At 39.8% G+C, this 24195-nt stretch overlaps 1 protein-coding gene across 1 annotated transcript in view; it reads right to left on the bottom strand.

The window, feature by feature from the left end:
* The window catches only part of SNX3 (sorting nexin 3), a 43441-nt gene extending 23261 nt beyond the window's left edge, over window positions 1-20180 (bottom strand). Inside the window, exon 1 of the mRNA XM_061207146.1 lies at window positions 19843-20180. Within this exon, the coding sequence (XP_061063129.1) occupies window positions 19843-20004 (162 nt within the window). The 5' untranslated portion in view covers window positions 20005-20180. The remainder of the gene's footprint in view (window positions 1-19842) is intronic.
* Window positions 20181-24195: the final 4015 nt, after the last annotated feature.

The following is a 24195-nucleotide window of genomic DNA, read 5'->3' as shown; positions in this document are numbered from 1 at the left end:
GTTCAAGGTTCATGCTCTTAAGGAACACTATGGTTAGAGTACCTGACCCAGAACAGATGTTAAATAAAAAAGGTTAAAAACTCTACTAAAGGGACTTCCCTGGTGGTCCAGTGGTTAAGAATCCACCTTCCAATGCAGGGGACGTTGGTTCGATCCCTGGTTGTGGAACTAAGATCCCACGTGCCGCGGGGAAACTAAGCCCGTGTGCCACAACTAGAGAGCCCGTGTGCCTCAACTACAGAGCCCATGCACTCTGGAGCCCATACACCACAACTAGAGAGAAGCCCACATGCTGCAATGAAGAGCCTGCATGCTGCAACTAAAACCCGACACGGCCAAAAATAAATAAATAAATAAATAAATTTTAAAAAATCTACTAAACATTTAATAAACAGTTCAACAACTACTATGTGCAAAGAGCTAAGTAATACTTGGTTAAGAGGCTTTTAAAAATATTTAAACATTGCATAAAGAGTGCTTCTGAGCACCCATAAATTAACATTAAATCATAATAATATGAACTAACAACACTGTAAATCAACTATACTCCAATATAAAATAAAAGTTAAAAAAACTTTTATTGACATATATACACTAATATGTATAAAATGGATAATAAGAACCTGCTGTATAAAAAAATAAATAAAATTCAAAAATTCAAAAAAAAAAAAAAAGAGTACTTAAAAAAAAAAAGGAGGGCTTCCCTGGTGGTGCAGTGGTTGGGAGTTTGCCAGCCAGTGCAGGGGACACGGGTTCAATCCCTGGTCCGGGAGGATCCCACATGCCGCGGAGCGGCTGGGCCCAAGCGCCACAGCTGCTGAGCCTGCACCCTAGAGCCCGTGAGCCACAACTACTGAAGCCTATGCACCACGACTACTGAGGCCCGTGTGCCTGGAGCCCAGGCTCCGCAGCAGGGGAGGCCACCGCGGTGGGAGGCCCGCACCGCGGCAGGGGGTGGCCCCTGCTCACCGCAGCTAGAGAGGGCCCGTGCGCAGCAACGAGGACCCAACGGAGCCAAAAATAAAATAAATAAATTTTAAAAACCCCAAAAAACCCATAATGCGTAAAACCTTGTTTCTTTAAAATATGGAACCTAAAAGAAAGGTGTAATGTGTGGACTAAAAATGTCACCTGCCATATCAGAAACAAAGGATGTTGAGGCCATCAAACCATCAGCCACTGCAGCCGCCCTCCACTCCACCCCCCCACACTGTGCACCCTCAAGGGATTCAGGGTGGAGAAAAACAGGATACTGGTCTTAGATAGTTAAGGTGCATATCAAAGGAATGATTTCAATGAGCCCAGACTCTTGCATCTTCCCATACATAAAAAGCGCTAAATTCATTAACTTCATGTCTGTTTGTCTTTAATTAATCTTTTGATGTTCCAACTACCTGGTATTTGTTGCAAAAACTCCTATGTATCCTAGCTCCTCCCTTACCTCTATGGAACAGTCCCTCAGAGCTATCTGAGAGGATGCCTCCCGGGCTTGTCTTCAGCAAGTCTGCAGAATAAACCATAGTTCTCATCTTTCAGGTTGTATTTTTTAAATTTTTTTTTCAGTCAACAAATGTAAAAAGATAAGGGTGGAACTGCTGGAATGGTGGGGTAAGGAGCTTGGTAAACTCTCTCCCTCCAAAAAAATCAAAGATAAAACTAGTAGTTCTACCAGTGAGGCAAGCTGTGCAAACCAGCACCATTGCTGCTAGAGGGAGACAGATCACTGATCAAGAGTAGAATGCAGAAAAGTTCCATATACAGGGGTGTTGTTAACAATAGTGATCTTGGTGGCAAACAATTGGGGAAGGCCAATACTGCAGTAGACCAAGGTTGCAGTACTGACTGGGGCAAGAAACAAATCAGCAGACTTGCCAGAATTTTAGCAGGGATATCCTGAGAATGGCACAGCAATGACAGGCCTTGATAAGCTCTCACTTACCCCTGGTGGTCTGAAAGGCTATGTGCTTGCACAAAGCTGTATGCAAGCTCAGAAAAGACCGGTGAGGACCCTCATTATCCATACATCTGTAACTGAATATGAGGTCTTTCAGAGATACAGGAGAGAGAAAGACATGCTGAAACAAACTTGTAACCTGGCTATACTTTCAATTCCCCAACCTACATACAAATACACTAGCAAAGGGCAGAAGCCTTACTAGCTCAAGGTGTTTATGCAGAACCTCTGACCAGTCACTGTCTGACCACTAAAGCAGTCCTGATCCAAGGGTGACCCTCTAGGAAGCCAGGCTTAAAACACACACACACACACACACACACACACACACACACAGAGAGAGAGAGAGAGAGAAGAAAAATATCAGCAACTACAAACTACAGACTTAGTGCAGGCAAGTCCTTAAAAAAAATAAAGATATAGCATCAGAGGTCCCCTGGGAGGAAAGCCAAGAGGTGATCTAGCTTAACAGTCTCTAAAATGTATCATCTAAAATGCTTGGTTTAACAAAAAAATTATAAAACATGCAAAGAAACAAGAAAGTGTAACCCATATGGGGGTGAAAACAGTCAACAGAAACTGTCTCTGAGGGTGTTCAGTTGTTGGACTAAGCTGACAAGGATTTCAAAGCAGCTATCACAAATATGTTCAAAGAACCAAAGGAAACCATACTTACAGAATTCAAAGTATGATGACAATGACTCAATGAACAGAGAATCTCAACAAAAAGAGATTATAAAGAAGAACCAAATTGGAATTCTGGAGTTGAAAAGTACAATAACTGCAATGAAAAATTCACTGGAGGGGCTCAACAGCAGATCTGAACTGGCAGACAACAGAATCAACAAATCTGAAGACAGATCAACCAAATTTTCTATTCTGAAGAACATACAGGAAAAAAAAAACAACAACAACAAAACAGTCTCAGAGACCCGTGAGACTCCACCAAGCATACCAACACAGGTGAAATGGGAGTCTCACAATGAGACAAAGAAAGAATAAATAATGACTGAAGACTTGCCAAATTTGACTAAAATCTTTAATCTGCACATCCAAGAAGCTCAATGAATTCCAAGTAGGAGAAACACAAAGAGACTCTATACACATCATGGTAAAAATGTTGAAAGACAAAGACAAGCAGAAAATTTTGAAGGTAGCAAGAGAAAAATGACTCATCACACACCCCCCAATCCCCCACAATAAGATTAACAGCTGACTTCCCCCTGAAACAATGGGGACCAGGAAGCAGTGGAATATTCAGAATGTTGAAAGAAAACACAACAACAAATAATTCTGTACCTAGCGTAGTAGACAGAATTCTGACATGGCCCCCCAAATTCCCACCCCATGGTGTACACACCTCCTTTTAAGTGTGGGTGAGTCCTATGGATGTCACTTCAATGATTAGATTACATTCTCTGACAAAGTGAAAGAATTTTGCATATGGAATTAAAGTCCCTAATCATTTTGACTTTGAGTTCATCAAAAGGGAGATTTTTTGGGGGATGGGTTTGACTTAAATCAGGTGAGTCCCTTAAAAGAGGGCTTTAGTTCCTCTTAGACCAAAGAGATAGCCTAACTAGCCTTGAAGAGGAAGGCTACTATAAATTCTATAACCTCCAAGAAAATGAATTCTGCCAATTATGTGAGCCTGGAAAGAATCCCAAGCCTCACATGAGACCAAAACCTTGGCCAACCCCTGACTGTAGGCCTTGTGAGACCTGAGCAAAGGGCCGAGCTAAGCCATGCCCAGACCTCTGACTTATAGAAACTGGTAAGGTAATATTTTAAGGTACTGCATTTATGATAATTTTTAATGCAGCAGTAGAAAACTAATATATCCAGCAAAGCTATCCTTCAAAAATAAAGATTAAATAAGACATTCCCAGATGAACAAAGACTGTAAGAATTCATAGTAAGCACATCTACCTTACAAGAAATAATAAAGAAAGCCCTTCAGGCTGAAAAGAAATGATACTAGATGGTAACTGGGATCCACATGAAGAAATAAAGAGCAGCAATAAAGGCAATTACATATGTAAATCGATAACACAGTAAAAAATAATTTTTTCTCTTTTCTTAGCTGATTAAAAAGACAATTGCATAAAACAATTATAAAATTATTGCCATTATAACATATAAAAATGTAACACATGACAATAATAGCATGAAGGAAGGGGGAGGTATATTGGACTAAGGTTCCTATTTCACTGGAATTAAGCTGGTATTAATCTGAAGTACATTGTGAAAAGCTGTGGCATACTGTAATTCCTAGATCAAACACTAATAATAATTTTTAAAAAGAAGTAAAAGGGTCTCAGGAATTTAAATGGTACAATAGAAAATATCTATTTAACACAAAAAGCAGTAAAGGAGGAACAGAGAAACAAAAATATGAGACATACAGAAAACAAGTATCAAAATGGCAGAAATAAACCCATCATACCAGTAATTTCATTAAAGATAAATGGATTAAGGGAGAAAATATTTGCAAATGAAATGACCAATAAGGGGTTAATCTCAAAAATATATAAACAGCTCTTATAACTTGACAGCAAAAAAGCAAACAATCCAATTAAAAAATGGGAAGACCTGAACAGATATTTTTCCAAAGACACACAGATGGGCAAAAGGCACAGGAAAAGGTGCTCAACACTGTTAATCATCAGAGTAACGCAAATTAAAACCACAATGAGATATCACTTCACACCTGTCAGAATGGCCACTGTCAAAAAGACTACAAATAACAAATGCTGGAAGGATGTGGAGAAAAGGGAACCCTCGTAAACTACTGATGAGGATATAAATTGGTGCAGCCACTGTGAAAAACAGTATGGAGGTTTCTCAAAAACTAAAAATAGAACTACCATAAGACCCAGCAATTCCACTCCTGGGTAAGTAGCTGAAAAAAAAAGAAAACACTTATTTGGAAAGATGCACGTACCCCAATGTTCACAGCAGCTTTATTTACAATTGCCACAATATGGAAGCAATGTAAGTGTCCATCAATAGATGGATGGATAAAGAAGATGTGGTATATAAGAGTGTGTGTGTGTGCGTGTGTGTGTATTACAGTGGATACTACTCAGCCATAAAAGAATGAAATTTTGCCATTTGCGACAACAATGGATGGACTTGGAGGGTATTAGGCTAAGTGAAGTAAGTCAGACAGAGGAAGACAAATACTGTATGATACCACTTATATGTGGAATCTAAAAAATAAAACAAACTAATGAACAAAAAAGAAACAGACTCACAGACAGAGGACAAAGTAGTGGTTACCAGTGGGAAGAGGGAAGGAGGGAGGGGCAAAATAGGGGTAGGGGATTAAGAGGTACAAACTACTATGTATAAAATAAATAAGCTACAAGGATATACTGTACAACACAGGGAATGCAGCCAATATTTTTTAGTAACTATAAATGGACTATAACCTTTAAAAATTGTGAATCACTATGTTGTATACCTGAAACTTGTATAATATTACACATGAACTATATCTCAATTAAAAAAACAAAATAAAACATAAATGGATTACATACTCCAATCAAAAGGCGGAGATTATTGAGACTGAATAAAAAACTTATATCCTGTCTACAAGAGACACACTTAATATTCAAAAACAAAAACAGGTTAAAAGTGGAAGGATGGGAAATTATATATAGCCTACAAATAACCGTAAGAAAGCTGGAGTAGCTATATTAGTATCAGATAAAACAGACTTTAAGACAAAAGAATTGAGATTCTTGGCAAAAGGTCTTGAAGAACTGCTTTCCTCCCTTGCTTTGGTAACTTGAGAGGAAAGATGATATAAAATTAAACAACCGCCCCTCCCCCATTATTCATTTCCATGTTTTTTTATGGTGGTAAAATGTACATAACATAAAAGTTACCATTTTAAGTGTACAAAGTGTGCAGTTTTAAGTGTACAGAGTTCTGTAGCATTAAGTACATTCACATTGTTGTGCAACCATCACTACCATCTATTGCCAAATAATAATACATTCTAAAAGAATGTTTAAAATAATACATTCTATAAGAGAACGCGTAATGGATTCTTAAAACTAATCATTTACTGAAATCAGCACTTTCTGCTCTTTTTTGACAATGCAATAAATAGAAAGCTGGAGCCAACTCTCAGATAATAACAGCAGCGGCTAATATTAAATAAACACGATAGCATTTAAAGTCCGTAACACACGTCATTTAATTCTCATGTAATTCTGAGGAAGATCCTAACACTCTCATCTTAGGATGGACAAAAAGTTCAGAGGGGTTAATTGCCCAAGGGCACTCAATTAGCAGGTAGGGCAAAACTGGGATATGAATTCATGTCCATAGTTCAAGTGTTAAACACTTAGAATATGTTAAACGTTATCTCCCAAAGAACAAAAAAATTAGTAGAGACTCTAAAAGAATGGAAGTCCATAGTTCATAAGTACTCAATAGTTTTGTTCCTCTGCCCCCAACACACATAATACTAAGTCTGCCTCCAGCTCTCTTCTACCATCACTAGGTCGGGAAAGACTGCCCCAGATGTTTAGATCAACTGGGAGAGAAGTCTAGCTTCCTTGAGAGGAAAACTTAAACACTATGATAGACCCATCAGTCAAAACCCAAAAAGAAAATGAGATATGCGTCAGGTCTTCTGTTGGTGGAATAACACCAGGGAGCCCTATAAAGGAATGGATGGAGAGTGAGAGAAACAAAATGTAATGTCAGGACAAGTATAGGAAATAACAGTAGTAAATAACAGCAACTACGAATTAAAACAAAATTTCTCTGCAGACTCTGGCATAAAATATAGAATTTCTAGCAATACTGACATCAAAAAACTGCTAAGATGTCTCTGAAACCACATGATACTCAATTTCCTAATGTAATAAAATGATCCTATCAAGAAAATAAGTCGGGCTTCCCTGCTGGCAGTGGTTAAGAATCCGCCTGCCAATGCAGGGGACATGGGTTCAAGCCCTGGTCCGGGAAGATCCCACATGCTGTGGAGGAACTGAGCCCGTGTGCCACAACTACTGAGCCTGCGCTCTAGAGCCCACGAGCCACAACTACTGAAGACCGCGTGCCACAACTACTGAAGCCCGCGCGCCCAGAGCCCGTGTTCCGCAACAAGAGAAGCCACTGCAATGAGAAGCCCGCGCACTGCAATGAAGAGTAGCCCCGGCTTGCAGCAACTAGAGAAAGCCCGCGTGCAGCAACGAAGACCAGATGCAGCCATAAATAAATAAATAAATAAATTTATTAAAAAGAAAAAATCTTGCCTCTTGGGCAACTTAGGAAAAAAAAAAGAAGTCTCTAACCTTTGTTTGATTAAAAGAGAGAAATTAAGAAAATTTCTCTCAATCAGTAAAGAATGGGGTGTGTGTGCAGTCAGTCACACCTAGAGTTTGGCACAGGGGTTAACAGTGACCAGATTGTGAGTGACCACTGACCAGAAACACAGTGAGACAGGGCAAAAAGGTAAAAAGCAAAACAAAACAAAACCTCAGGAGAAAAAGCCCAATGTGCACTGGTCCCTTCATATATGAGCCATCCTGTAGATTTGAGGCCAATATCAATTATAGTCAACTAAAGACAAGTCAAACAAGTCAATCTGAATTCCAAGGAAACTGGACAAAGACATGTCTGGTAGTTTGAGTCTAAAACTTTAAATAGCCCAATATAGCTAATGGCTACTGTATTAAAGCAGTTTTAGACAAAGAATATCAAAAGTTCTAGAGAAAAGCAGATCAAAGAACATATTAGTTCTAAGTAATCCACTGAAGTATATCTACAACTGATGTCCTACTTCAACCTATAAAGCTTTTCTTAATTTTATTAAAGTTTGATCAGATTCTATATAATTATAATCCTTCTACAATGCTGTTAGCTTTGACATTCTTGAACCTTCTTCATAAAGAAGCTCTGGGTACCATACATATTTGATACATATTTTTACATGCCTCATAATCTTTTAAGTTGGATTTTTAAAATCTATTCTGTCACAAATGGATGTGGGTGTTTTAAAAGATTGTTTTTGTTCATTTTGAAGGACTGCCTCAAGTTAAGGTTCAGGTTTCTTCTCAAAATAGAAACATAAAAAATCGTGTGACATCAAAAGAAATTATTTAGTTATACATTCACTGTTTGAAATCCTTAAATATATTTTAGACTTTGAGACCTAGAATCACAAGTTGCAATAGTCAAAATACTTTTCTCCTAAGGTGTGCAGTGAATGGAAGATACTTTTGCTTTAAGACTTTGTTTGGAATTATGGAGGGTCAAAGGCCTTACAATAAAGTATGAAATCTTTTCTAAGTTTTAATCAAGAGCCAATAACCTAAGGTATTCATCACCTAAAACATTATTTTACACTTGTCTAGTCTCAGAAGTTAGCCCTCTCTCATACAAAGGCACTATATCGCAACAGCAAGGGTAAACAACTGTATCAAAGATTAGGTGGTTCTTCCTCTTACACTCAATCCTTTTAAAAAAAATGCACTGTTAATCTTGACCTACACTTGGACAGCCAAAGTGACAGTCTTTTAGTAATTTTCTCTATAGTTTGGAAAACTAATCCTCTACAGGCTATTAACTTAAGTAACACACTTAACTTTTTCCATGAGAAAAAATATTTTTCTCTGCCTTTGGTAAAACACCTTGGCAGACTAGAAGGCAAGGGATAATGAGAGCCGATGGTGCTAGATTCTGATGGAGAAAAGAAAGATACGGCTGTGTGGCCTATGACCAAGGCTCAGAGTCAGGCTAAGCCCCAGTCCCCACTGACTCTCATTCTCTTGGAGTGAGTCTACAGTGTTTCCTTCTGTTGGAAATGATCTTTAGGACAGCGGCATGTCATTCTTACTAGTTTCCTATTGCTGCTTTAACAAATTACCACAAGCTTAGTAGCTTAAAACAACACAAATTTATTATCTCACAGTTTTGGAGGTCAGAAGCCCGAAATGAGTCTCAATGGGCTAAATCAAGATGTCACTAGGGCTGCATTCCTTCTGGAGGATCTAGGAGAGAATTTGTTTCCTTGTCTTATCTAGATTCTGGAGGCTACCTGCATTCTTCAGCTCATGGTCCCTTCTTCCATCTTCAAAGTCAGCAATTAGATCACTCCAACCTCTGCTTCCATTGTCACATCTTCTGTGACTGACTCTCCTGCCTGTTTCACTTATAAGGACCCTTGTGATTATACTGGACCCACCCAGATAATCCAGGACAACCTCTCCATCTCAAGATCCTTAATTTGATCATTATCTCCAAAGGTAACATATGTAAGGTAACATATTCACAGGTTCTAGTTATTAGGGAGTAGAAATCTTTGAGGAATTGTTATTCTGCTCCCACAATCACCCAAGCCACAGGTGCCACCAACTATGACATTTGGAGATCCCTAACAAGTAATGTGTGGTAAATAAATGTTGCCACAAATTCTTTGAAGCTCCTTCCATCTGAGAGGTGGAGTCTATTTGAATCTAGACTAGCTTTATGACTTGCTTTGACCAACAAATGTGGTAGAAGTGACAAGCAAGTTTCAGAGCCTAAAACTCAAGAGGTCTTGCAACTTTCTATCTTCATTCTCTTGGAATGCTATTCTAAGACTGCCATATAAGGAAGCCAGTATAGCCTACTGGAGAATGAGGCCGTATAGAAGACAATGAGGCACCCCAGGGGATAGCCAGACATGCCATCAAATGCCAGACATGCCAACTCTCCAGCTCAAAAGCTGGAGAGCACAGGCAAAAACTAGCAGAGAAACTGCCCAGCCAAACCACAGAATGGATGGAAATAAATCACTGTTTTATATCATTAAGTTTTGGGGTGGTTTGTTATGCAACTGATACAATATTGGTTAGTGGGAAAACCAGCCTATACAATGTATATATATCTGGATGAGCTTTTGCAAGGAGGAATAAATAAGGTCATTTGGGTTAGGTTTGGGAGGAGGACAGCAGGTAAACTTTCTTGGCTATATCACAAAGCATGATCAGGCTGATAAAGGAAATGACTGTTAAGTAAGAATGACCCTGGTTTATTTCTATGATCTGTTGTAACTGGAAATAAGAGTCATTATAGTTTCTAAGAAGAGGCAGTCAGATAACTAAAACTATATCAATGAAAACACAGAAGAAAGTACCTACCATACCACCTGAGATATAGCAATTGCCCAAGAGATGCTTAAAACAAACCATAAATAAAGAGGTAGAGAAATATGTATGAGCCAGATAGTAACAAGGGGTCCCAGGGCATAAAGTGGTCAGAATCCAGTATTAATACTGTGTGACTTTGGCAGGTTATTGACAACATCAGATGTTGGCAGTGAAGGATGGAAAAGACAGCTGCTCTCTCTGCCTAGAACACTCCCGGCCCATTCTGCCCTTACACCCCCAGTCCCTCATGCAGGCTTGGGTTCCTACTGCACATTATGACTATCTTCACCAAGTAGTACCATTAAATTGAACTGAATTGAACTGAATTGAATTGACCTACCTCCCTACCTCCAGTCTATAAGTTTCTTGCCTTTAACGACAAGACATATGTTAGCACAGTGTCTGGGATGTAGTAGGTGGTTCATAAATGTTCATTTATTGGACACTTTTAGGGAAAACTGATAAAAGAAAATGTCTAGTCCTGTTTCAGGTTGGTGTGAACTTGCTAAATGCAGCAAACATGTCTTATTAAACTTAGCATTCCAAGTGCTCAATAAAACAACTGGCCCACAGGGGCTACTCAAATGTCAAGTTAAATCTAAAAAGAAATTTAGTTAGATTAGAATCTTGAGAGAATAAAACTGGGCAAATACACAGATTACAGATAAGAACCATATCCTAACATCTTAGTGGAAAGCTCCATAATTGATTTCAACTTAAGTGTATCAACATCATCTGCCCTTTAAACTAAGATAAAAATTTTATCAATTTACTATATTGTCCCATTTTGAGAGCTAATATTACAGTTCCTCAATTTTCAACTTAACCCCTTTCTACAACTCAGACATTAAACTTACCCGCGTCAGTAGTTCAACCAATACCAATTTAATCATTTAATAATGGTATACTGCCATAATATGTAGAGAGTTACCATGTAAGAACACAAAACATTAAATGATGATATGGCATGAAAAATTAATTCTGAGCTGAAAAATATCCAAACCCCAATCCTGGCTAGAACTGACTATAGTTTTGTCAGGCACCATCTTCAGTTTTGCCACTGGTTTATTGACTGAACCTCAACTACCATGAACCAGCTGCTTAACAGTTTTTATCAGCACCAACTTTCTCTAAGTAGTTATTCAAAGGAGTTTATAAAAGGCTTCAAGTAAGAAAATTAATTTTATAAACTAAAAATCCTTGTGCTTGGCCTTAATATGAATAGTAGATGTAATGTAATAACTCACAAAGTTAGATTGTGTCTTTGCAAAAACAGGACCTTCAGAAGGAAAAAATGGCATCTAATATTTCCATTCAGCACCCAAGAATAGGACTATGCTTTAAAATCCTATCGGTATTTGATGAATGTCTAAGGAAAAAAACCTAACTAGCAGTGTTATATTTAACTACCATTTCCTCCATCATTTACTACTGGCATTCTAATTGAATGTTTTTTTCAAAGTCTCATGTTTTGAAAATAAGATTCTCCAAGTGCTTTTGATTTCCAATACTTCAATGCTACATAAAATTTAGACCAGGCATTGGCAGCCTTTTTCTCAGATGGCAAGACAGTAAATATTTTAGGCTGTTGCAACTACTAAACTCTGCCCTTTCAGTGCGAAAGTAGTCATAAATACTATGTAAACAGAACATTAAAAGGTGTGCTGTGTTCTAATAAAACTTTACAAAAACAGGGAAGCCCACAGCTTGCTGATCCCTGCTCTAGAGTGATTAGTGTCTTAAGAATGTTCTCAGTTATATAATATGGGGGAAATATTTGAGTGTAAATTTAAACAAAGATCTGGTGATACACAGAAGTATGCCTAGCCAACAAGATTTTTATCTGCTTCTATTTCCACCTGAAGATGATCAATAATTTCATGGCAGGAGAGGAGATACTGAGAACTAGACACGAGAAGGGGAGCTTTGAGGCTCCTTTGTTCCTCTCTATGGATTAGAATGCCCAAACTTCCTACAGAACAGAGAAGCTCATACCACAAGAACAGGAATGGAAAACACAGAAAGCAAACAAGCTATAGGTGGCAGGTGTGGAATAATTTTAGGAAAGCCAAGGAAACAGAGATGCTACATCATTGATAAAATCAAAGTCTAGAGAGCAAAGAATTTAGAAAGTGACCATTCCAATATTGTTAGGCACTAAGTAATTTTATTAAAATGATTTAAAGTCTTCCTATGATCCTCTGGTAAGAGACACTGACCTCACTTATTTAGGTGGCTCAAACAATATACTCCATCATTCAATGTCATCAGCTAAAACGCTGGTCCTAAGTAAAACCGCCTACATAGTTTTAAAGTCACTGAAGGCAAAAAATGTTAATCATCTATTTTCAGTACCTCTAAACGAGACTCAACCCCATGATATACTTCTATCAATACGCCATGTCTTCATGCTTGCCTCCTTTCTCTACTCACCAAAATTTTCTCAGGAAGGGATGGAAACTTATTCACATTTAAGAATGTCAAAACGGGAGCTCAAATTTTATTTCTTACAAATCAAATGAACTTTCTCTAAACATTGAAATTTCAGTCATCAGCAAACAAAGGGAAGAATCAAGAGACATGATCAGAATGTTGCTAGAACCACACCCTAGAAGGCTGATCCCAATCACTTATTTGCCACCGTGGTGAAGCAGAGAACAGTGTCTGTTCCTCCTTTCTTCATATGGCTGCCCAGCTAGACTAAATTCCAGCTTCCTTTGTAGCCAAATGTGGCAATGGGGCAGGAATATGCCTTCCCCTTGGCTAGAATGTGGATGTGATACTGGGAGCTGATAGTCACAATACCAGCCCTGGACTGCTAGAGACTTCTTCACAAGAAAGAGATAAACTCATTTTTTGAGGTCTCTGTGAGACCAGTCCAAACTGTATCTTAATTGATACAAGCTTTCTGGCAAACTACAGCATATGTCACATTTTACTACCCTGTCCAATTTCCTAGATTCTAAGTTAAATATTTCTTTAAAAGAAACAGAACTTTGGCTGAGAGCTTTAAGTCATTTAACTAAGGAATCAGTAAACAGCAGTACCAAGATTACACTATTGCTTTTCTTGGACACCATCTTTCTTATCTAATACTCAAAAAATTGCTGGCTCTGCTTACATGGAAGCAGCATAATATGGTACACACATAGAAGTATCTAAAAATAACAGTTCAATCCTTTTTTTTTTTTTTTGTAAGCATGATTGTGAAGGTGAGGAGATGAAAAATCTCTCATGGAATCACCAAAATAGCTAAAAATTAAGCACTTGTAGATTTTCCACTTTAAAGGTATAGAGTGGGAATATTAATAAAATATAAAGGTTATTTAAGTGGATATATATTTTGTCTCTTCCTGATTTCTGGCTTACTCTCATGATTATTACACAGGGATATAGACATGGATGGTGCAAGACAGGGGGAAAAAGATCTGGCTTGGCTGAATGTAGTCAATGCCTTCCCTTCTTCCCCCAAAGCTAAGCTGCTGGCATGCTTTCAGCTTAGTATCTAAACTGTCTCCCCTCTAAAAATAGTTTTCATCTTTGGCAAATATCACTGGTTTTCCTCTTTGCTGTAAGGATCTGCTTCTTCTTTCTTTTTTTCCCCCCAGAATTTGCCTTTTTAAAAAACTCATCAAGGCTACCAACCATTGTGGCTCCATATATTTTTCTTCATACTTCTCTGCTACCTGTCATTTCTCAGAGACAGAGAGCATGGTGCCACCAGGGATAATCCTTGCTGCATATCAGTAAGGTGGCCTTGCTGGGGTGCTTTTTAGATTACCACTTCCCAAATCCCACTCCAACTCAATTAAAAGAGAATCTAAAGGGTTTCGGCAGCGCTCCAGGTGATCTGAATGTTCAGTGAGGGTGGAAAAAAAAGGGCTCTGAAGGTCAGAAAATATAGATTCAAATCCCAGTTCTGCTATTTAATAGCTGTGATTTTGGACAAGTTACTTAACCTCCCTAAACTTCATTTATCCCGAAGAATCCACTGCATGCCAAAGCAACAATGTCAGGTGTTGAGTAAGGGTGATCATGACAGTCCCTGTCCTCTAGGAGGTTATAGTAGAAGAAACAGGAACTAAAGGAAGCTGCAGACAAGCAAACAGACTTAATCCTAATAGGGCTACAAGGGCACCCAGGAAGGAAATCCAGTCTAGATTCCAGGGATCAGCAAAATCTCTAAAAAGGTAAAATCGAGGCTGAGTCCTGCAGGACAAGTAATGATAGATGAGGCTGCTAAAGGAAGACTTTTTAACAGAGGAGGAAGTGTGTGCAAAGGCCTGGATACCAGTCAGCTTCCTTGGGAGATACAAGTAGTTCAGCAGGACTGAAATAAGAATGAAGGAAGGACAATAGATGAGGACCAACAGTGACTTCAGCTTTCACATTTGCAAAACAAAGATATCATCTGCTCTGCTTGGTTACCTCAAAGATCAAATTATACTATATATAGCAAAGTCCATTGAACAGAGCAGGTACTCAAGTGATAAATCCCCTCACTTTTCAGCTTTAACATAACATGAGAAAGCCAATCCACAACACACTTTTTCTTCAGGTCATCTCATCATAGCACAGAATTCAACAGTAAGCTCTTTTAAGCTATTTATTTTTCCTGGGTGCATCTTATCTACTGTGGATTACTGAAGAGTCAACTCTCAGGTCTCAAGGGTGCCAGCACTGGGATTTCCTTCTAAAGGTTCAGACACTTGAGGGTTACCCAACACTAGGCAGTAGATAACAAAGGTTTTAATGCATTGTTTTAAATTCAATTAACTGCAGCTGTGAAGCAATTCTGACCCAGGACCAGAATACTTCAAATCCAACCCTGGCTCTGACACTGGTTAGATAATTTACTTTGGGTTAGAGACAACTTTCTGTGCCTTGGTTCCCTTATTTGTCAAAATGAACAACATAGAACAGACTCCCTTAACACAATATAACTGGGCTGCTTTCTAATTGCCACTGCCTCCCTCCCCCCATCTTAAGGGATGGGTTAGGTAAGATGAGACTCTTCAAAGCTAGCAAAATGCCTTTCCCTGACAGAGATCCTGGAGGTGAGCTGTAGCTGGCAGCAAATATGTTTATCAGACAACATCTCATGGCCAACTGATAAAGCTACACAGATCCTGCAGATGTCCTTTGGCTCCAAAATGCCTTGATTCTTTAAAATACTATTTTGGCCCTTTAACAACTGATTCTTATAAATCCTAAAAACAAGTCTAAAAATTAACTTATTTCTGATCAGGATATTAATGACTCTCAATTTAAAATGAGAGGACTCATCCAGAGAAGAATCACCAATACAGGTTTAGAATGGCAAATACTGTCAAGATGCGACTTTCACTATCTTTCTCATCACACTGTTTATTAGCAAACTTTACTATTCAGTGTTACGTTTTAATATGCCTCAATTTCAAAAAGCTTCTTTTAGAACTATGTGCAGTGATGAATATTAACTAAAATTATTGTGGTAATTGGACTTCCCTGGTGGCACAGTGGTTAAGAATCCGCCTGCCAATGCAGGAGACACGGGTTCGAGCCCTGGTCTGGGAAGATACCACATGCCACGGAGCAACTAAGCCCGCGTGCCACAACTACTGAGCCTGCACTCTAGAGCCCACGAGCCACAACTACTGAGCCCGCGTGCTGCAACTACTGAAGCCCGTGAGCCTAGAGCCCGTGCTCCGCAACAAGAGAAGCCACCGCGATAAGAAGCCCACGCACCGCAACCAAGAGTAGCCCCTGCTCACCGCAACTAGAGAAAGCCCACACACAGCAACAAAGACCCACCGCAGCCAAAAAGTTAATAAATTAATAAATAAATTTATTTAAAAAATTATTGTGGTAATCATTTATATATATGTATATAACAAATCATTATGTTGTACACCCTAAACAAGTACAATTTTATATGTCAATTATATCTCAAACTGGAAAAAGAATACTAGTACAATCATAGGAAACATACTACCTTAAAATATGGAGTATTCTATTCATTATTTTTGTTCTTAAGTGTGAAATTTACTATGTTCTGAATGGCATCACAACTTCCCACATGGAATGCCACAAAATACATGTTTCTTGACAAGAAAATTCAATGATTTTAGTAGCTCAACTCCACATTAACATAGAAAATGTAGTTAGCTGATCAATGACTTAATTTAGAAGTAGCTGTATTTAGAAAGAGGTAACTTTTGAGTGCCTATTATATACCAGTCACTGTGCTAAAGAGATTTATGTGCATTATGGCATTTAGTCCTATGAGGTAGGTACAGTCATCCCTCAGTATCCATGGGGGATTTGGTTCCAAGACACACACACCTCCATATTAAAATCTGCAGATGCTCAAGTTCCTTATATAAAATGGCTTAGTATTTGCATATAACCTACACACATCCTCCCTTTTACTTTATTTTTTATTTTTTAATAAATTTATTTATTTATTTATTTTTGGCTGCATTGGGTCTTTGTTGCTGCACGCGGGCTTCCTCTAGTTGCAGTGAGCAGGGGTTACTCTTCGTTGCGGTGCGTGGGCTTCCACATTGCAGTGGCTTCTCTTGTTGCAGAGCACGGGCTCTAGGCACACGGCTTCAGTAGTTGTGGCACACGGGCTCAGTACTTGTGCCTCGTGGGCTCTAGAGCACAGGCTCAGTAGTTGTGGTGCACAGACTCAGTAGTTGTGGCACGCAGGCTCAGTAGTTGTGGCATATGAGCTTAGTTGCTCCACGGCATGTGGGTTCTTCCCGTACCAGGGATCGAACCTGTGTCCCCTGCATTGGCAGGCGGATTCTTAACCACTGTGCCACCAGGGAAGTCCTTCCCTTTTACTTTAAATCATCTCTGCATTACTTATAATACTTAATATACAACGTAAATGTTATATAAATAGTTGCTAGTGTGCAGCAAATTCAAGTTTTGCTTTTTGGAACTTTCTGGAATTTTTTTCTATTTTAGATCTGTGGTTGGTTGAATCCTCCTATGAGGAACCAGCAGATACAGAGGGCCAACTGTACTATTATTAGCATACCTATTTTACAGAGGGGAAGTGGAGCTTAGATTCTGCACCTTACTCTGCTAATGATAAATCTGTTCTTTGAACTCAGAGCTCAAGAAATATCCTTAACTTCACTCCTGTTCAAAACAGTTGTCTCTAGGTACAATAGACCTTAATTAACTTAAAACCTCCAGAAAATTAAAGTTACATTATAGCACAAACTTCATAAACAGTGACTGAATCTCCCCTTTAGCCTTCCCTTTAATATGCCAAAATAATTCTAGACCCTGAGCTTTCAAAAACCTTTAATCATTTATGGTGCTCTCTGCTATATCTACCATTAGAACAATTTTAAAAAACATTAACACTGTACCAATTATTTTCAAAAGCCCAGAGATATTAATCAAGTGATCCTAATAGTCTTAAACACTATCCTCAAACCAAAAGATAAATGGAGACTGGGAAACTTGCATTCTAAAGTGCCACCATCCAGATAAAATTACTCTGTGAATTAGAGTAATTTCAATCAGATCCTATAAAATGGAACATTTTTCTCAAGATTAGAATTAGAGAGTAACTATAAGATAGTTTAAGGGCCCAAACTTTGTAACATAAAATGGTTTGCCACATGTCAAATTCAACAGCAGAAGGCAAGCAGCAGGAGCTAGGGAGAGCAGGAAGAGTTTAGAAAAGTAGTAATAAAAAAAATGACAAAATGACTTACCTATTCATCTCCCTGGCAGTTCTACCTTAATTTCTCTCAAAAATCACATGCTGCTAAAATAAGTTCTAATATCTTACTATATGGTGTCCTGAGTTTTAAGTTAACACATTACATTATTAAGAGAATCCCCAATGGCATTTCATAAGCATTAGAAACTCAGTTACATTTTCTTAGAGGGCACATGACTTATGACTTAACAGTCATTAACACAAAACAAACTGGTGTATATAATCTAACAAACCAGTGTAGATGTGTACTTTGTTAATTCCTTAACTCATTAATCACTCTTAAAAAGGATTTTAATCTCCAGAATACAAATGATCATACCATAAACACTATTTTTAAGTGTCACGTAAGCTATTTGGTAATAAAATATCAGATGAATTTTTAAAAATAATTATCATACTAGAGTCCATTTAATATAAGGCACTCAGCATGATAAACACAAAGTTATTAAATGGAGGAAATGTAGGCAGGAGATTCCACTTCAGTTGTGTGACAGGAAGTACTAGCTCTGGAAGTTTAGAAATAGGACTACCAAGCTCTGTTTTAGCACAAGAAATAAAGGAAAACATGCTAGTGAATAAGGGTAAAAGAGGAAGTTCTTTTTAGTGAACGATCTGCCATATATTTAAGACAATCCCAAACCATTCCAAAAGTTAAAAAAAAAGTGCCTCATTTTTTTCACTTGGCTTACGTGATAATGTACTTCCCTAGGTACACTGGAGCTCAAATTTTGCAGTTTCACTGTAACAAGACTGCTTGTGGCCCACACATCCTTACGGAGACAATGGTGGCTTGTAACATGAACCTGTTCGTTTCATATCTTAAAGTCTGACGATTGTTACATTTTTCTAGCAACACATGAAAAGTAAATCATTTTTTAAAGTAAGTTTCACAAGAGTGAATAAACTGAACACTACTAAACTGTACAGTTAAAAATGGTTAAGATGTTAAATTTTGCTGTATTCTACCACACAAAAAAATGTGAGTTAATGACAAATTACTCCACTTAAATGTTAATAGTAACTTGTTATGTAAATTTTGATTACTCTAAAACCAAATTCTTATGCTTAATTTTTAGTAATTTGTTGTTGTTGTCATTAACAGCTGGATTCGTTTTATGTAACTAATTTTTAAGGATACTTCCATACATGAGGAAATTCTTTAATTCTGAACTAGAGAGTGAAAGTGAAGCACTATTCTCAATTAGCATCTTTCAAATCATCTGAATTACTTACTGCCAACAAATACTAGTTATGAAATTATAAATGTGTTTCTACTTCAGCTGATTCCTTCATTCAGTGAAGTGCAAATCTCGAAATTAGGAGAGCAAGACCCCTAAATGAACAGGCTTTTCTTAAAGCAGTGGTAGTTCTGATTGTGAGGTAGGCAACACTCCCCACTCCTCAGCCTTTAGCACGACGGTGGCCCAAAATACTAACGTCAATCATTTCCAATCACCGTTCTCGCCTGGCTCAGCCCTACCAAATTTGTCAGGCTTTTGTAAACTCCCATGAGGTTCTGTTCAGAAAAGCGTACAACCTAGGTGAGTTTGGTAGCTTGGGAAGGGCCTGAAGCAATCAGCTTGGCTTGGCCACCTAGGAGAAAAGTATCCATGAAAAGAAAACCGGAAATACTTCAACTTTGCGCAAACCCCCTTTCTCAGTCGCAGCTAGCTCCCTTCCCGATGAAGGGCTGTGTTCTCGAAAGATCTACCCCTTTCCAACTCAGATGTCATTCCCAGATCAGCTGCTTGAGGGGCAAGCGGCGCTCAACCCACGCCCTCTTCTTCGAGTACCTTCTTCAAGTGCCAGCGCTGGGCTCAGCTCACTCTGCCGCCCCCATCCAAGCCCTACACGAAGAAGGGCCCTGGCCCACGACCCCGCCCGCGGACAGCCGGGAGCCCCGGCCTAGGCGGCCTTGGCCGTTTGAGGGTTTGCGCTCCAGGGTCGGCTGGGGGCACCAGGGACCGCAGGAGGGGTCTCTCCGTAGGGGGGGGAGACGGCCTCACCTTGACCCTGATTTCGTAGGTGGTGAACCGGCCCCGGCCGACTCCCACTGTCTGCGGGTTGCTCACATCGATCTCGAGGAAGTTGCTGGGAGGCCCGTAGGCGTCATTCAGGTTCTGCGGCTTAGTGATCAGCCGCCGGGTGTCCGCCACGGTCTCCGCCATTTCGCTGCTGCAGCCGCCGCCGCCGCCGCCGCCGCCGCCGCCGCCGCCGCGGGCTCCCTCCACCCCCTCGGCGTTCCACCGACCCCACTGCCGCCGCTGCTGCCCGCCGCGGGGACGCCGGGCTCGCGCGCAGCGGTCGCAGGGCGAACGAGCACGTAGGGTGGGTGTTCACTCCGCACGCGTAGCTCCTCCCCGCGCCCCTCCGGCTTCCGCCTCCTGTCCCCAAGAGGGGAACAGCTGACCTGCCGGAACGCTGCATCCCGGACCGGGAGCCCCAGCGGAAACCGCGGAGGGTGACTGCGCACCAGGCAGAGGAAGAAAAGCGCAGTCAGGTTACTTGTAGGTGCGAACAGGTTCCGGCCAGACTACAGCGCCCACAGTGCATCGGGCGAGCGCGCCGCCGCGGCTCTGCGGCCCAGGTGCTGCGGGACCGGGGGTGCGAGGGCGGGCGCTTCCTGTGTTTCTGTGTCCGTTTTGGCCTGGACCAGTGGGGAGAACGCCGGAAACGGTCTTCGCGGTCTTGGGAGCCGCGGGGACAAAAGTTAAACGGCGAGGTAGGGGAGGTTTGCCCGCAATCCGAACAAAACTGCCTACGCTCAGTGCCAACCTATCCACCGTCTCACTGTATACCACTGAAAATGCCTTTCTAGATAACCTTGAATTAATGCCTCAAATGATTTTGATATCAACTTGAGAGTTTCACCGTACATGTGTCTGGCTTGGTAAATTGAACGTGGGAAAGTAGAGTGGAATAAAAACAACGTCGCGAGATCATACCGTACGGTCGAACCGTTTGGGGAGACTGGTCGGCCCTCTGAAACAAGATAACAGTATATGGGCTGAAACCTCCTTTGACTTTCTGATGTTTGAGTGATCTGCAACTTTTTCCCTTCAAGTTCCCACAAAGTTCCAGTAAATTAAAAAAAAAAGCACTAAACGTATTGGTACAGCATTTGAAGTGGAACTCAAAAAAAGCCTTTATCAGAAATGAAAAAAAGACAAAACAGTTAAGTAGATAGCAGTTAATCTCCAACAAATGCAGACTTTGAGCATTGAGGTAGAAGGATAGATGTCTATCTCTGCCTGGGGAGTTCTCTCCCTTGATGTTACAGTCTCACAACTCTTTCTGCATTTCTTTATATGTTGAGTTTCAGAAACTCACTTTAAATAATCTGATCTGTCCCTTAAGCTGAAAAATTGTCTGGATCATTAGCAACCATTCTTAATAAAAATAAGAAAAGTTGGTATTAAAAAAATTTACTTAAACATGATGTAGATTATTTTCAAGAAAACTCAACATTCATTCATTAAACAAGTATTTATTGAAGGCCCAGTAGGTGTTTTCAACTCTAGATACTAGAGGTAAAAGAGTGAGGAAGACATTGAAATTCCTTGGTCTCATCAGATTAATTGTCTAGTATATGCTCTATCTTGGGGAGACAGATAATAAACCAATAAATAATATATCTGCCAATATGATTGGTGCTATAAAGAAAATAAAACTGGATAATGTGAGAGTGACCCAGACAAGCTCATTAGGGTGGTCAGACAAGTTCTCTCTGAGTATATCTCCCTGTCAAAGAGTAAAAGTAATATCAGAATAAGTACCCAGACAGGACTCCCTGCTGGGCCTGTTGCAAGAGACCCAGTGGAAACTTGACTGGTATGATTAGGGCAGTGAGCTCAAAAATGTGTACAAATGACTCTTTGAATTGGAATATATGAGAGCTAAGAGACCAAGAACAACTGTATTGTGTTGTCATCCGTGACACCTGTACAAAGCAATCATGGGATATTCTCTTAGAAAGCTTCTGTCTCTTTGGAGGCCACTCAGTGCAGCCTTGGGCAGCAGCAACAATTGCCTGCAGTGGGGAAACAGCTATAGAAAATAGCAGCACCGTCAAATGGCTAAAGAAGAGCTTCCCAGGATAAACATCAGGAAAAAAATTATCTTTATTTTTCAGAAGATACGATTGTATTCCTAGAAAAATCCATAAAGAAGAAGCTACTAGAATAAGCTACTAGAATTAACAAGAGAATTTAGTGACCGAGTGAAAGTAAAGAACTTAATTTATAATTTTCCTCTGTCTAGGCAATGTCTAGTTAGACTGGAGATGGAAAAAATACCCTATTCACATCAGTGACCAAAAGTAAAAAAAAAAAAAAATATGTAGGAAGGAAGACACAGGATCTATAAGAACAAAATTATGAAATTTTATTAAAAGATATAAACCAAAACCTAAATAAAAAAGACTCCATGTTCCTGAATAAGAGGACTGAATATGAGAAAAATATCACTTCATCTAAAATTAACAATGCAGGGGCTTCCCTGGTGGCGCAGTGGTTAAGAGTCCACCTGCCAATGCAGGGGACACGGGTTCGATCCCTGGTCGGGGAGGATCCCACATACCGGGGAGGAACTAGGCCCATGCGCCACAACTACTGAGCCTGCACACCTAGACCCTGAGCTCCGCAACAAGAAGCCACTGCAATGGGAAGCCTGCAAACCATAACAAAGAGTAGCCCCTGCTTGCTGCAACTAGAAAAAGCCTGCGTGCAGCAACGAAGACCCAACACAGCTGAAAATAAAAATAAATAAATAAAATAACTTAGGAGGTTCCTTAAAAAACTAAATAGAATTACCGTATGATCCAGCAATCTCACTACTGGGCATATACCCAGAGAAAACCATAATTCAAAAAGACACATGCACCCCAATGTTCATTGCAGCACTATTTACAATAGCCAGGACATGGAAGCAACCTAAATGCCCATCGACAGACAAATGGATAAAGAAGATGTGGTACATATATACAATGGAGTATTACTCAGCCATAAAAAGAAACGAAATTGTGTCATTTGTAGAGACATGGATGGATCTAGAGACTGTCATGCAGAGTGAAGTAAGTCAGAAAGAGAAAAATATCGTATATTAATGCATATATGTGGAACCTAGAAAAATGGTACAGATGAACCGGTTTGCAGGGCAGAAATTGAGACACAGATGTAGAGAACAAACGTATGGACACCAAGCGGGGAAAGCGGTGGTGGGGGGGTGGTGGGGGTGGGATGCATTGGGAGATTGGGATTGACATGTATACACTGATGTGTATAAAATGGATGACTAATAAGAACCTGCTGTATAAAAAAATTAATTAAAAAAAATTTTATCAGCATTCCTGATTGTTTATATATACGTCTGTTCCTCTGACTTCTCTGAACCAATTGTAACATCTTATTCTCTCATTAATGATTTAATAAAATGTTTGACACATAAAAAATAAATAATAAAATTAATAATGCAAATAGAATCCCACTGTGATTGGTTTTAACCTCCTCTCTGCCTTGGGTGCATTGGGTAGTACTGGACAAGATTTTTTTAAAGTTCATATGTTGGAGATTAGCCAAGAAGATTATGAAAGTGAAAAAAAATCAAAGTGGGATTTGCTTTACCAAATGTTAAAACTCACCGTAAAGCTAACTATAAACAAGAGTATGGGGAATTCCCTGACGGTCCAGTGGTCAGGACTCTGCACTTTCACTGCCGAGGGCCTGCATTGGATCCCTGGTCGGGTAATCAAGATCCCACAAGCCGCGCAGCGTGGCCAGAAAAAACCAAAAAACAAAACGAGTGGTTTTGGCTCTCTATAAAATAGAGTGCAGAACAGATCCCAACAAAGAACATGATATATAACAAGGGGAGCATTTCAATTCATTGGGGAAATGTTGCTGACACAGTTGAATGTCTAGGGAATAGGGAGACCACATAGCTAGTCCCCTGCATTATACCATGGAAAAATTCCAGATAGAATTTATTTATTTTTGTTGTTGTGGTTTTTTGTGGCCGCACCACGTGGCTTGTGGGATCTTAGTTCCCAACCAGGGATTGAATCCAGGCCCTCAGCAGTGAGAGCACGGAGTCCCAACCGCTGGACCACCAGGGAATTCCAAGATAGAATTGAAATATCTTTTTTAAAAAAAATATGTTTAGAGAAAATTTAGGAGAAAAATTGTATAACCTTGAGTAAAAAAAGTGCTTCCTGGGCTTCCCTGGTGGCTCAGTGGTTGAGAATCTGTCTGCCAATGCAGGGGACACGGGTTTGAGCCCTGGTCTGGGAAGATCCCACACGCCGCGGAGCGACTAGGCCCGTGAGCCACAATTGCTGAGCCTGCGCGTCTGGAGCCTGTGCT

The sequence above is a fragment of the Eubalaena glacialis genome, chromosome 12, assembly GCF_028564815.1.
Source record: "Eubalaena glacialis isolate mEubGla1 chromosome 12, mEubGla1.1.hap2.+ XY, whole genome shotgun sequence".
Classification (NCBI taxonomy): Eukaryota; Metazoa; Chordata; class Mammalia; order Artiodactyla; family Balaenidae; genus Eubalaena; species Eubalaena glacialis.
Note: the sequence above shows the minus strand (reverse complement) of the source record. Positions and strands in the feature narration are given on the sequence as shown.